The following is a 15,895-nucleotide window of genomic DNA, read 5'->3' as shown; positions in this document are numbered from 1 at the left end:
CGCTTTAAAATTAAAAGGGATAGGAGTCGCACTGACGTTAAAGTCTGACGGACCTCAGTAGTCAAGAGTCACTTGCGGTCAGCATCCTGCACCCATTGGACATAAATGACGATATGCATGCAAGTCTCCTCTTTAAATCATTTTTTTTTTACAATTTTGGATTTTAATTGGAGCCCTCGGTGTCGGAATATTCAACACCAATAACCCGTACCCAACCTGGTTAAAAGGCTGTTGACAACTGCCACAGCAAATCTAAACAAGTTTCATGTTCTTTTAAATTATGGAAGCTTTTCGATGTTCTGAAGCTTGTTTATTATACAAGGCAGCTTTGTAGGTTTAGTGGTTTTTAATGTTTGCAGTTATGAAAATGTTTACTTTTATGATTGAGCAAGTTCATAAATTTGTATAAATACTGTTCAATCTGTATATTGGGACAATGTACTCCCCCTGTATCAAGTGTTTAGCGTACCAACCTCAAATATAATTAATGATGTTTCAAGATGGTAAGATAAATAGCACTGTACTGTGATATCCAGCAGATACTTGACTTTTTATGCAATAGCTCTAGTATGGGGATGCTGGATGATTTGGAGGCTCTCAGATTAAAGTTACACAGTACTACAGATCACCAGGAGATTCATAGGTAGGCTGTACCATCCCAAAGCTTTGTAATGCATGATTGAGACAGGAGGCATTGCAGTCAAACTTAACAGTTTAATGTTGAATTTACCAATGAGGTTTGCAAAAACCAAAAACACTTTAAACTTTAAGTGTAGTCAGGTCTGGAAAATGTCAAACAAATTGTTTTATTAAGACAAACTATTACAAGTCAGATATTTAAGTGCATTATATAAGTCTGAACACTGGTATAACAATACTAGAAAACCCCACACCAAAATTTCCAGTACGATACAACAGTAACCAGCACAGTAAAGAGACTGGATAAGGCTTATTTATGATCTAAGCAAACAGAGCACAGTATGCCTGTCCATATGATTACAGCTGCTAGACATATACAGGAGGGGAACACTGACAGGGGTAGCTTTGCAATGCTGGTGCAGTCTTCTCAGACAGGACTTAGTTTTCAGCTTCATCTTTGGATTCTTTTCCCTTTCTTATCTCTTCACCTTTCTTCTCCTTGAAAAAAATAAAAAAAAATATTAACATTGGTTATTAACACATCCATAATTATATCAACACAAGTTACAATATACAGGCCTTCCTTAAAAAAACAAAAACACTTACCAACTCTCGCAATCGCTCCAGTTTTGCAGCCATCTGGGCCTCTCTATTCTCTTTAATTGCTTCCATTTTTGAAGTTAATTTTTCCTCAGCCATTTTGCTGAAATTGTTGTTTTCCTCTTTAGCTTTCTGCAGAACCTCTTTCTCATGCTCTCTCTTCTCAGCAAGCTGCTTCAAGATTTCAGCTTCATGTAACTGGGAAAGATGAACATATTTCTTTAAGTAAACATTCAAATGGATCCTACATCAAACACTAGCTCCAGAAAGGCTTACATTCTTTAATATTCTCATTCTTTTGAAATTGGCATAGTATACAAGATTGCCAAGCACAAACCAGACAGTAATAGAAGTGGCCCCAACTACTCCCATTCATGCAAACCCCTTTTTATTAGCAGTCAGGTACGTGAACCCAGTAGCTGTAATGGGTTATTGTTTTGCTTGGTACTTGTATTGTTTATTCACCCTATTTCAACATTTGTTACTGATGTTATAAAGTGCAGCAATGCATAAAGGCAGTTTAATATTTAAGAGGCAGTTATTTACGCATTTGAAGTTAAGTTATAGTTTGCAGAACTGTTCTTATGGTCAATCCTTGAAAGCTGCAATTTATTGATTTATGTCATATTGTATGTGTTGGTGACAATTAAGCCTACAGAAAAAAAAATGCCTCAAGCAAAGTGATTTCCACTAGCTGATTACTACTAATAAAACCAATGTTTAAAGGTCCCAGTGTGAGGAAAAGTAGCAATGGACATGTTACCACCCACAAGTTATTCTTACTTTAAATTTGAGTGTACATAGAGTTCTTTGCTGAACTTAGTTTCTGGACCAAATTTATTGTTTCACTCTTGGTGACCCATTTATGAAGCCCTAAACCATATAGTCTTTAATAAAAAAAAAAAAAAAAAAAAAAAAAAAGTCATCTCTGGTACAACCTCTTATCAAATGCACTGTTCTGACATTACTTGCATATCGTCCCATAATGTCATCTGTCATAGTTGAGATAACATACTTAATGGGGCAAGAACACAAAATTATTCAATAAGCCTCTTGATTTGAACCTATTTTGAGATATAAAGTTTGCCAAATATAACACTGCTTTGTCAGGTTTCTCAGTAGAACAGCAGTACAGGCTCTCACCTTGCGCCTCTCTTCTGCAGCTTCCAACTTCTTCTGAATTTCTTCCAGGGAACATTCCTTTTTCTTGGGTGAAGCAATTGAGAGGTCTGGAGTGGCATCAGTAGACGGGGGGCTCAGTATAAGCTCAAATGCCTGGCCAGAGGCACGTTTTTCCAGCTCTTTTACTTTAATGTCTTAAATTATAAAAAATAAAGTTGTTAAACACTAAAGAATTAACAGCAAACTGCATACATAAAAGTTAAGCCAAATGACTTTCCCTTACTAGATACACTTATTTTGCAGTTTGTGCATAGAATTGGAGGACCAGTCAGTTGATACCAACCCAATGGTGCCAACAGTATAGAAAATAGCCAAACATAGTATTCTGCAATAAAAGAATGCCCTCGTAATTTTTAATGCAAAAGGTGTGAAGTTAGCAAAAAAAAAAAACAACAACAAAAAAAAAACCACAATATTTTTTATTTACAATGCTACATTATCACTGCAATCATTTTGTTGATGCACAAGCTTGTTTTCAATTAGGCGATTTGGAACTCAAACACCTCTCAAAGTGCTCCAACAAGTGATTAAAACTTGAAGAGCACAAATGTTGAGCCTGCATTCATGTGACCATCAGCATCCTTAAGAAAAAGGAGAGCCTAAAATTTAGTAGCTTCTTTTTTTTTATAGATCATCATCAATACCTCTGCCAAAGCAGTACCATATATTGACTTTTATAAATACAGAAAACCCTGTTTGCCCTCAACTTCAGAAGGACCTATTTATTATTATTATTAATACATAAACCATGCGAAAACTGCTTTGTCTGCATGGTTGGCATTTTACAGTAACACCTGTATCTAACAAAATCTTAACACAGGAGATGGCATAGATATCGCCTGCATTAGGCCAAGTGTCGCATTAAACTGCAGTGGCCAAAATTTTCAATGTGGAATTAGGGGTGGGCTCCAAAAAGACTAGTTTTTCGAAGCTTGGCCCCAATGGCCCACATCTGAAGATGTTCGATCAGAGAAGATGGATATTTGGATCCCTCGTCAGTCTTCATTCTTACCCCTCAATTAATTAGTGAAAAGTGGTTCAGCGGTTGCGCATGCCTAGTATATACTCTGACCCAGATATTGTTAGAGAAATTAAGTTATCACCAGGACAGCCCATCTGATAAACTGTCCCAGCATGATTTTAGTCAATAGCTGTGAAAGATCATACCTTATTACAGGAACCTATTAGTAAATAGGTCCCCTAGTCACATGTAACAAGATTCAGAAGAGTGCACCCAACTGTAAATATAGAAGAGGGTAGGCGAGAGGAATGACTGCACAAATACTAATATTCCTCCCATAAAACAGACAAAATATTGCATGTCAGCAACTTATGCATAAATGTGTTTATAACACCCAATAATATCCTTTTAAAATATATAATGGAAGATAGTGTAATAAAGGAGCACTACAATCCAATAGGTGTATGCTATGTTTTACTTCATTAGTCATGAACTTAGATTTTAATAAAACAAATAGTTATATTTTCTAAAGCATAACCATGCCATATTGTCAGATATGAAAGACATTTTACTGGGAAGTCTTTTGGTACCAAACAGAAGTTACACTGGGGATATGAATAGAGCTAGAGATGCATATTAAAGAGGCACACTGTTTCCTTTATAGTTTTAAAAATCATTCTGCTTTATTACATATTGTTTTAGACTTGCAATGTTATTCTATTACCCAAGCTACAATTCATAATTCTGCATGTAATAGACATCATAGGATTTAAATATACTAAATACATTGCAATACGTATTTACATTCATATAATACAATCTACATTTCACAAGTACAAACCAAAATATCCTACCAGTGTCAGACATGACTGAAAGTGCTAGTGTTGACCAGTTACCCAGAAGCTGTAGAAAGAAAAAAAAAAAAAGGAGTGTTACTTCAAGATACATAGCCAATAACGTATAGCGCCAACACTAGCCGTGCCTTGCGCACTGAAGAACAAAGCTCGCATAAGATGTGGAGTCGTATGCCTCCTGTTGGAATCACGGCGATCCCTCGCCCATTGCACACATTAACATTCAGGGCGCGGGCACCTGTCATCCACCACGAGGATACAACAACACAAAGGAGCGCGCAGCAGAGCACGCGTGTCATCCTCCCAGCACTAACACGTAGGGGGGGGGGACCATACCGGAGCTCAGCCAACGCCTCTGCTGGAGGAAACCCGGTGCCGCAACAGACTTCTAGCGCCGTGCAGACAGGGAGACAGAGGAGCGTAACAACGGTAAACGGTTAGTAGAGAAGCACCAGGCGCTCAGCGCACATTAGGGGCGGGGCCAGGCCAATGACAGCCAATACAGAGCGAGGCGGCGCCAGACATTACACCTGAACAAAGCAGGGAGCGCGCCTATTATACCAGCTACATGTCAGACATCAGACTACTAGGTCTATAGAGCCTGTATATTAGTACAGCAGGGCGTATTAGACTGCTCTATCCTGAGATACACCACGGGGCTAGTATATACATCCGTAATATTACCGAGAACTCAACTATATCGTTATATGTATAGCTCTATACGTATCTACATCAACATAGGTAAGCCACCATCAGCGAGCACAAATTAGTGGGCTCCACAAGCATAGCAGCGTGCACCGGGCGTAGCTCTAAATAAGTTATCCAGGGGCATAAACTCACACATGTTACACCCTAGCTCTATAACCACCACTACCCCACCCATGCGCCCCGTTCATCGCTGTGTATATAAATGCACAACAGAAATAAATAGGTGTACGTTCGTGGTCTATAGCGCTGAGCTCCGCGTTCTCACCTGTCTCCACTGCCGATGAATACCGCGCGCGCTTGCAGCAGCAACTAACAAAAGCGCCCACCTCGTCCACGTGATCAGTAGTGTGCCCCCTCATTGGCCTTTTATGGCTGCACAAGACACCAGCTGTTACTCCGCCTCCTCCAAACCGGCGCGCTGGATTTTCAGCGAGGCACGGGAAGATGGGTCCGTTTCCACCAATATGTGTTCTCATCTCAGTGATACGATGGTCTAGTGCTTGCGCAAAGGGATGTAGTAGTGCGCTGATATCAGTGTAGTACAGCACAATGAGACTATCCTAGCAATCTCCATTCTTATTTTGTACCAGATTAACTCTCCAAAAGGTAGTCATTTAGAGTGGACACATGAAATACACATGGTTATAGCATGACAGATGCTTCATGTATGCTCGTCGGTGTTGTCTAGTACCCGCCTTTCATTGGTTGAACGAATTCGTGGTGATAGAAATGCTTTTAGCTGATACCACACAGGGATACAAAGCCTGTGAAATACAGCGTTTTGTATCTAGCTTTCTGAGAACTATGCAGATTCTGGGTTCCTATCAAGCAAGTGCCACAAGTCCTACGTAGATAATACCGTAATATAGAACAATGATGGCTAACCTTTTTGAGCTTGGTGTGTTAAAATCGGAAAAAAGTGTAGCCTTCCTTGGGTCATGTGTCATTTCAAGAAATATCCATCATTTGGTGATATTTACAGCCCTAATAAAGAAAGAGTTATATTTTTAATATATTTGTTATATTTATTAGTTGCTATTATTATTTATTTTATTATTTATTAGTTGCTCCCCCTGCAGATATTTTCTCCCCCCCCTCTCCTACAGCCATGGACCCCCCACCAGTCATTTTTACTTAGCCCCCTCCTATAGTCGTTGCCCCGCCCGCAGTCATTTTTACTTATACCCCCACAGGTATTTTCTTTTCTTTCTTCCCTTCTACAGCCGTTGCCCGGTATTTTTTACTCATTGACCCCCCCTCCCCGCCCCCTGCAGGTATTTCCTTACCTGGTATTTGCTAAGGCTGCCTGCATTCACTCTGCACCTCCAGAAGAAAGACCGCGCAGCCTCCTACGCGGATGCGCATGATGACATGACGTCACATCGGAAGAAAAGGGAGGGGAAGCGCCAGGGACAGGTGGGAGTCGGACCTGCCAATCTAGCCATCGGCCCTTCTGGCAAGTGCCAGATGGCCAGTCCGGCCTTGCGTGTCAGTCAAACTGCCTCGGTGTGTCACGAGTGACACGCGTGTCATAGGTTCGCTATCACAGATATAGAAGGAAAGGAATTAAAATGCTAGCATTTATGGCCTCTTCTGACATCAGCGTCTAACTCCATTGTCACAATACTGGGTGAATATTTTCATGCCCAGGCACATATCTAAATAAAGAATACTGAAAGTTTATTTGACACTTTTTTACTGATCAGTTCTACAATCACACTGTAAAAACTGCAATATGACATAAATGGAAAACAACATCTGGAACAGATGAAAATGAACTGACATTTAACACCAGAAGCTGGAAACATATCCTCAGTCTCCTGGTGACTTATCCCCAATGTAAAAGAAAAAAAAAAATATATCCTCATCGTACAGATAAGGATTTAATTGTTTTTCATAGTTATCAAAAACTTCAACAGGGACAGAAGTCACGATAAACTGCTGTCCCTCTGTTTATCACCTTTTCTCAGTCCCTTCAGTGCGAAGAAAACTGTCTTGATGGCATCTTCCTGAAAATCCTAGTTGGCATGCACTGACCGAAAGTATTGGGCATGTGATCAGAGAGTCATTGTAGTGTGACTCGTGACAGGGAGAGATCACATGATCCCTCCACACATGCGCTGTCCAGCTTACTCTTCGGAGCAGAGCTGACAGCAGTGAAATTTTACAATTACGAAAATGTATGAAGTTGGCGTACATTAACATGGGAAGAAAGAGAAAAATGTTTATTTTCGTACATTGATAAATAGCGCTACTGAACAGTCCCCATACACTTTTCTCATAAATCACAATTTTGCGGTTACGTTTTCGGGGATTTAACAGATTTATGTTTAATAAATAGGCCCCTAAATATCAATTGCAATAGTTAAATGGTGATATGCTCCGTTAATGCCATATCTTGGAAGTAAGCCACATCAAATAAGATAACTCCTACAATGTCTTCAGTTCCAAGAGACAAAATTAAAAACAAATTAATTAAAACATTTAAAAAGAAAACATGTTTTAGGAATAAAAAACATTGTCTGCTGGAATTGAAGACATTGGAGGAGTTTTTATATTATTTGATGTGGCTTACTACCAATATTTGGATAAGGTGAGCCTCACCATTTCACTGTTTTATGTTTATTTTTATAACATTGAACATGAAATTACTATATTAATGGCTATACAGCTCTATAGTTTCCACAATGCTCTATGTATTTAAAGCTCATGCTTACAATGCAACTAACCCTTTATCATGTTCTTTTCCAAATATATTGTAGATAACTTTGTGTATTTCCATATCTGCACATTTCTGAGACTGCAAAGCATCTCTAATAACAGTCATCCACACACATAGGCTTGTTATTCTAAAGTGTGTTTTTACTACTATTAGGATACAGCACCTACCCTTTTCAACCTTGTGTCCTCACTCCTATATTACATCTACTATAGACCAACAAGTTTCATACAATTGCGCACATGCCTCCACCAAATTGTTTATTGAATGAACATTTGGGCTTCTCAAAGCCTGTTTTCAATGCTGTCGAAGTCAGCAAATTGGATAAAGTCATTTCAATTAAAGTCTAGCAAACTTGGTTGTCTTTGTCTGAAAAGATGCGTACAGTACGCATCGACGTACAAGGGCACGCTACGGCGTGAAAGGGCGTACGCATCCACTACACGTGGCAGCAACAGTAATTGGTCTTTTACCATACATTCGCACAAACACGCATACTTATAAAATAGTACACATTATTGGTAGTTGCAACACATAGTCAGTTATGTCGAAATATAGTAGTATTTATATGTTATATCAGAGTTACATGCATATTAGTGAAATACACAGAACGGGTTAAAGGAATAACATCATGAGTGGTATCATAATGAACCTTGTTACATATCCTACTGTTTGGTGCGCTCTGCGAGGGAATCGCAGAGTGCATACGCAAGTTATGAATGATAGGGAATTATGAACTACTTAAGACTAAGGAATTCTGGCGGGAAGAGCAGAGCATACCCCCTGCAGAGATGACCCCCTCCTTTGGATTCCTTAGGATGAACCAGCCAATGATTGACGACCCCTTGGACATTCCTGAGACCCGGACCAATAGATGCAAGCCATACCATCTTCATTGTATTACTGTACTTGATTGTGTATATAAGCAGCAGCTTGTGATCCAGAGTGCAGACTTCTTGTCCCCAGACTTCAGGATTGAATGACTGCACTGGATCCAGAGCGCCTGCGTTAAGTAACGGCTGTATTTACTATTACATCGCTTGAGCATATTTTTTTCCACTTATTGCGAATAAATCTTTGTGCGTTGGAAACACAAATCGAGGTTCGACAATCGTTATTGGTTAGCGACAATACGCACATTACAATTTGGGGGCTCGTGAGCTTTGGAGGTTTCGTTGCCGATGATACGCAAGACCAACGGATTTCGGTTCCTCAACAAAGGGTGGAGACGCGTCATAAACGGGTAAGAACGCATTGTGTTCAAAACCTGAATTTTACTCTGTGTTGTGAAACCGAATGTCCGTTTTGCATTATCTAGGGCACGCTAACTAGAACCTAGGGACAAAAGAGAAAACTGTTTCTTTTTTCTGTCATTGTGCGTTTTAACTGTATTGCATTGTTTAGCGTATGTGTACTTCCTGCTGTGCGTACGCGAACTTCCGGTAAACTTGCCACGTGGTTAAACAATCGTTTTGATAGTTATTATACATGCATAGTATAATTACTTGTGAAAGCCTCTGAGACATTATTACTATTGTTGGGAACTTTTGATTTTCTGCGCAGAAAAGGTGTATAGTGTGTGATGTTGTAACGTAGATACACTGTTTTATTGTTGAGGTGCTCAGTTGCTGTCTGACGAGGCGGATTGCCCAACTGAAGGACGGTATACAGGGCAGGTATACCGAATGCGAAAACTGGGTTTTCGCAAAGCGCTACCAATAGATCGCAAGGTTTGCTAATAATTAGTATTGGTAGGCAGTGCGATCCGGTCGCACCGTTAGTGCGAATTGGTGAAGCAGCTAGGAGGAATTATACTGGAAAGGCAGGTTGATTGTATCGACTTTGCGCTCCCAGCGATAATAAACTCAGCAGATTTTGTGGTTTAGCCAGGGTATCGAGGAGCTGATAGCCCTTGGGGCCTACAGTGATATTTCTGTATTAGGGATCCTCGCCAGGGGCGAGAAAAGCGAGTGAACGCGGCTAAAGGAAATACGTTCACCGAGGATTATAGATCTCTAGCGGTGAGTATAGCAACAGAGTTGAAATTATTAGGTGGAAAGAACAGAGCATTGCGGTGTGTCTGTATTTCACATTTGGCCGGAAGGAACAGAGCATTGCGGTGTGTCTGTGTTCCGGGTAGAAGGTATATTGTTCAACATGGGTGCTAAGCATACGCTAGAGATGGACAGTGTACTGCCTAAGGAAGGCCCTATTGGTTCAGCGAGGTTTCTCATGTGTAAGAAGTATGGTGCATATGCAACTGTGTATTGTGACACGTGGGTCGGGATGACCAAAACTTGTGATAGGCCTTTCCCAACAATAGGGAGTTTTAATGCAGAGGTACTGAATACTGTAAAAGATAGAATATGGTTGATCAAGTCAACGAAAAAGAGAAATAGACATAATGATTGTTTAAAATTGTGGCAAATGGAAGGTAACACGTGGCAGAGCAGCGAATACAAACCGGAAATAGGCGTGGCGAAAAGCGCGCGCAAGGTGGATGTAACCATTGAGAAGCGTGGCGAACTCAGCGCAAGCGCGCCCCCGCCACCTTATGTGGCGGGAGGGGTAAGTACAGCCGTTGTTAAAACTGAAAATAGAAAAATTACTAAGTTGTACCCTGTTTTAAATCAGTTTCAATCAAGTGTATCTGAAAACGAAGATGAACCCACTGTGATTTCGGCCATTGCCCATGCTGTTAATGTACTAGAGACTCAGCGCAAGTATGAGAAAATGGCTGAGATAGGTGAGAGTAGCGTGATCACTAGGAGTGAAAGTGTTCTAAATCTAGGGCCTGTAAATCCTGTAGCGTCCCCTGAAGTTAGTGTACCAGAGGGTGTGTTCCCGGTCCGCACAATATCAGTTCCCAATGGGAAACCAGATAAGGATGGTATAGTTCCTTTAAGAAATGTTACAATGCATTGTCCCTGGACTAGATCAGAATTACGTTCCATTATGACTGAATTCCCAGATCCTAGAAAAGAGTTAGCTAAATGTCAGAAATTTGTTAAAGACTTAGGGAATGCTCATGAACCAACCAGTAAGGATTGGCGGGTAGTGTTGAGGGCGTGTCTTCCTCCCAATACTAACATACAAAAATTTATTGGAGATTGTTTGTTGGAGGAAGATGACACCCTGACTGATGAGATTAACCAACGGAATATAGAACAAATTGTCAAACACTTAGCCATCTGTTTTCCAGTAGTAGTAAATTGGAGTAAGATTTTCACCATTAAACAAAAGGATAGTGAAACTGCCTCAGATTACTTTGCTAGAGCTATAACAGCAATTGCACGATTTACTGGGATATCCAACATAAGTGAGGACCCACATCACAGAGAGGTAGCTGTAGGGGTACTGATGGATGGCCTTAGGGAAAATTTAAAGACGAGAGTACAAACCACATTACCTAATTGGAGAGGCGTCACGGTAGACTTCCTTAGGGAGTCTGCTGTGGAGCATGACAAGAACCTTTTTAGAAAAAGGGAAGAGAAAAGTGATAGGTTAATGACGGTAAGTATACAGGCTCTAGAAGGGGTGCATACACGACCACCAGCATACAACCCATATAACAGGAAACCTAAAGTGATCAGGTGTTTCAACTGTAACGAGGAAGGACATTACGTTAGAGATTGTAATAAAGAAAGACTCAATACACATAAGGGTGGGTCACATAGATATCCTCCAAGAAAGGATTCACATAGACTAGAAGACTCACATCTACCCGCGCATATTACGGCAGCAAATGCTGCGCGGGAAATCACTAGTCAGCGCTAGGGGTCAGGTCATACCTGTAGTCTACAGCCAATGAGGTTAACTGAGAGTCAGAGTGAAGAACCAACAATGATAGTTGACATAGCTGGCAGGAAACAAACTTTTCTTGTAGATACAGGGGCGGCCCGATCTGTGATAACCTCTCCTTTCAATCTACAGGTGACCAGCAAAACTATTCCAGCTATGGGGGTGACGGGAAAAGTGTTACATTATCCTCTAACTAAACCCGCCGAAGTTACTATCGGGCCTCTGCATACTAAGCATTCGTTTCTCTTGGCTGCAGCGGCTCCTACTAACTTGCTAGGGAGAGACTTGTTATGTAAAATGGGATGTGTCATATACTGTACTTCAGATGGTGTGTTCCTAGATATACCCGAGAAGGTTGCACATGAGGTACAGGACATATTGGACACCCCTCCAAGGTTAATGTTACACTCTCCTGTTATAGAACAAAGTCCATCTCAAGTAAAGGGGATGTTGCTGGAAATACCAGGTTCCCTATGGACCAGAGATGGACAGGACACTGGACTGATGGCAAACGTAGCCCCTGTCATGGTCAATCTAAAAAGTGGTAGGATAGCTCCAAAAATCCCACAGTATCCATTAAAACCGGAGGTGGAACTAGGGGTATATCCTGTTATTGAGAGGCTGTTACAACAAGGGATTTTAATTCGTACAGCCAGTACAGCAAATAGTCCCATTTTCCCTGTGAAGAAGAGTAGGGGGAGGGGCTATAGATTAGTCCAGGACTTAAGGGGAATTAACAAAGTTGTTGAGAGCCAATTCCCCGTAGTGCCGAATCCAGCTGTCATCCTCATGCAGATTCCACCGTCTGCCAGTCATTTTACTGTCATTGATCTATGTTCTGCTTTCTTTTCAGTCCCTCTTCACCCTGACTGCCAATACCTTTTTGCATTCTCCTACAGGGGAGTGCAATACACATGGACCAGACTACCCCAGGGGTTCATTGACAGCCCCAGTATTTTCTCCCAAGCCTTACATGACTGTTTGCAATCCTTTCAACCCCACAATGGGTCTGTTCTAATTCAATATGTGGACGATTTGTTGTTGTGCTCTGATTCTTTTATGTCATGTTTACATGATACTAAATTGTTGTTGCTTCATCTTTCACAAACAGGGCACAAGGTGGCAAAGGATAAATTACAGCCATGTCAGTCTAAGGTCAAATACTTAGGACACTGCCTCACTAAGGGGCTAAGACACCTGACAACCGACAGAATTGAGGCCATACAACACATGACCCTGCCGCAGAGCCAGAAGCAGATTCGTACTTTCTTGGGGATGTGTGGATACTGTAGGTCCTGGATCCCAGGTTTTTCTATTCTGGCATTACCATTGCAGGAGCTAGTCTCTTCCTCAAAACCAGAACGTGTCATACACACAGAAGAGTCGGAGCAAGCGTTCTTTAATCTTAAAGATAGTCTGACAAGAGCACCTGCATTGAGAATACCTGATTATGAAAAGCCTTTTGAGCTATTTTGTACAGAAGCTGATGGCTGTGCAGCAGGTGTCCTCACACAGAAACATGGTGACGCTAGCAGACCGGTAGCATACTACAGTGCACAATTAGACAATGTGGCAAGGTCACTCCCAACATGTCTCAGAAGTGTAGCAGCAACGGCCCTTCTAGTAAGTAAGAGCGAGGATGTAGTATTAGGACATAATTCAACCATCTATACACCCCATGCTGTATCAGCTCTGTTAAATTCAGCCCAAACCAGACATGTTTCTTCAGCTAGATTCACAAAGTGGGAACTAGCCCTGATGGCACCCTCAAACATCACCATCAAACGATGTAGCACCCTAAATCCAGCTACATACCTTCCGTATGTGTCTCAAGAGACACAAAGGGTGGGAGGTGAGGAGACCCTGGTTGATGATGAGTTAGGCAAGAATACTGACACGCATGACTGTATGGAACACCTGAATCAGACCTTTACTGCAAGGCCCGACATATGTGACACCCCCTTAGAAAATGTAGATTTTACGTTTTATACAGACGGAAGTTGCCATAGACAGACAGAGACAGGAGAGCTATGTACTGGTTACGCTGTTGTAGACGATCAGGATGTGGTAGAAGCTGAACCCCTTGGTCCACCTCACTCAGCCCAGGTGGCGGAACTAGTAGCACTAAGGAGAGCGTGTGAATTGGCAGAGGGTAAATCAGCCAACATATATACTGACTCTAGGTACGCCTTCGGGGTAGTGCATGATTTTGGGGCCCTTTGGCGTCTTAGAAACTTTACGACAGCAGCAGGTACACCAGTGGCACACTCACAACACATAAAAGGACTTCTGACAGCGATACAGTTACCCAGAACAGTAGCCGTCATAAAGTGCAAAGCCCATACCTTTGAAGAAGACCCAGTGTCATTGGGCAACAACAGGGCAGACGAAGCTGCTAAATGGGCAGCAGGGCAACCTATGACTGTATCGACCGAGACTATGATGGTTTTTCAGACATTAGACACGCAGAAATTAATTGAAATGCAAGATTTGTGTTCCCTGCAGGAGAAGGCGGTCTGGAAGGCGAAGGGATGTGGTCAAGAGTCCTCAGGACTCTGGAGGGATGGACAAGGTAAGCCTGTAGCTCCCCGAACATACTATCCAAGCCTGGCTGAAGCAGCACACGGCCTGACTCACCTGGGTAAAGAAGGTATGTGCAAACTGGTGAGAGCATACTGGTGTGCTCCCGGATTTTCCTCTCAAGCTGGTAAGAAAGCAATGTCATGTCTTACTTGTTTGAGGAAAAATGTTGGGAAAACTATTCCAACTGAGCCATCCCACATCCCTCCTACAGACGGACCTTTTCAGGTAATACAAATTGACTATATCCAACTACCACCGTGCAGGAATCTGAAGTATGTGTTAGTGTGTATTGATGTGTTTTCCGGTTGGGTAGAAGCATATCCGGCAGCCACTAATACTGCTGTGTTCACTGCAAAGAAAATTGTACAAGACTTTGTGTGTAGGTTCGGTATCCCTAGAATCATTGAAAGTGATAGGGGTACCCATTTTACTGGTGATGTCTTCCAAAATATGTGTAAACTCATGGGAATCAGTAGCAGACTTCACACCCCTTACCGACCACAAGCCAGTGGTAAGGTGGAGAGAGTAAACGGTACTATCAAGAACAAACTAGGTAAGATAATGGCTGAAACTGGGTTGGCATGGCCTGAGGCTTTGCCGTTGGTCCTCCACAGCATTCGAACCACTCCTAGACCTCCTCTTAATCTGTCCCCCTTTGAGATACTGTTCGGACGACAACCTCATTTGATCGTGAGTCCACAAGACGACTTAAAGTGTAATAATGAAGTGACTACAATATCTTATAAGAATGAGTAGACAGCTGAAACAACAACAACAAAAACTAAAAATGCTGTCACCTGGTATGCCAGAAACGAACTGTCATGATGTTGAACCTGGAGACTATGTTATGATCCGCAATTTCTTACGTTCAGGTTGTTTAACAGACCGTTGGGAAGGCCCGTACCAAGTGCTGCTGACCAGTACTACATCACTGAAGGTTGCAGAGAGAGACACTTGGGTCCATTCCACCCACTGCAGGAGAGTCCATAATCCGGAGAAAGTGCAAGACAAGACTCAGACCGACGACATAGAGCTGTCACTTGTGAGCCTGTTCCGGGAGACCTAAAGCCTGCAGTTAAGACACCTGAACCAGAGACGTTGCCTCAGAACTATCTTTCCAGCGATGGAGTGGCGGTTTTTGTTTTTCTTTTGTTCCAGGATTTTCCTTGTTTTTACTTTTTCTAGGACATTCTATTTTTGTGAAGGAGAATGGAGGATGGAGGAGAGTTCTGGGAGTGATACGGATGAAATGGAGGCCGAAGAAAAGTTAATAGGATATCCTGAGCAGCCCATTATCAAACTTGGTCCAGGGGTTATGAAAAGGTCTGCTAGCTCAGGAACTCGGAGGCAGTGTGAGGGGCTATTGTCTGATGAGTATTGTATCTGCAAGTTCTGCAACTCCCTAGTTGACGAGAGATGCATCCAACGATGCCAGTCCCCCAGTACTCTGAATATAGGCGGGCATCCTTTGGAGGATTATCACTCCCTGGTGGGTAAGGTGCTAAACCAAACTGAATGTTGGGTGTGCTCTCACGTGCCTCAAGGGCAGCATAACATAGGACTAGTGCCATTCCCGCTAAACATATCCGAAGTACTCGAATTAAGGGGTGGGAGGCCCATAGAAGGGAGGTACAATAACACTAGGTCCCCTAGTCTGACGCTTCGACAATACTCCATAGGCAGATCGTTGCTGTGCCTAAACATATCTCATGCAAAGCGCCTGGAGAATTGGGAGGCTGACCTATCAGATCAGACAATGGCTCGCCACACTCATTTTAGAGAGAGACCCACAAGGTCACTACTAGGCAGGAATGCTGATGGAAGTCACAAGTTAGGGCGTATAACCAA

The 15,895-nt window shown here is 42.0% G+C and overlaps 1 protein-coding gene across 3 annotated transcripts; it reads right to left on the bottom strand.

Annotated features, from left to right (window-relative positions):
- Positions 1-700: 700 nt before the first annotated feature.
- On the bottom strand, positions 701-5,435 carry LOC142138702 (stathmin-1-A). 3 transcript variants are annotated; one of them, XM_075195554.1, is made up of 5 exons: positions 5,271-5,435; positions 4,237-4,285; positions 2,383-2,555; positions 1,246-1,437; positions 701-1,137 (listed from the first exon to the last, which is right to left on the bottom strand). In XM_075195554.1, exons 1-5 carry the CDS (start codon positions 5,418-5,420, stop codon positions 1,078-1,080), a joined length of 624 nt encoding a protein of 207 aa, XP_075051655.1. In that variant the 5' UTR covers positions 5,421-5,435; the 3' UTR covers positions 701-1,077. The 3 variants fall into 3 exon arrangements, with proteins under 3 accessions (XP_075051655.1, XP_075051656.1, XP_075051657.1); XM_075195555.1 differs by having other exon boundaries at positions 5,210-5,275; XM_075195556.1 differs by lacking the exon at positions 5,271-5,435 and adding an exon at positions 4,573-4,821.
- Positions 5,436-15,895: the final 10,460 nt, after the last annotated feature.

This window comes from Mixophyes fleayi, chromosome 2 (genome assembly GCF_038048845.1).
Source record: "Mixophyes fleayi isolate aMixFle1 chromosome 2, aMixFle1.hap1, whole genome shotgun sequence".
Classification (NCBI taxonomy): domain Eukaryota; kingdom Metazoa; phylum Chordata; class Amphibia; order Anura; family Limnodynastidae; genus Mixophyes; species Mixophyes fleayi.
Note: the sequence above shows the minus strand (reverse complement) of the source record. Positions and strands in the feature narration are given on the sequence as shown.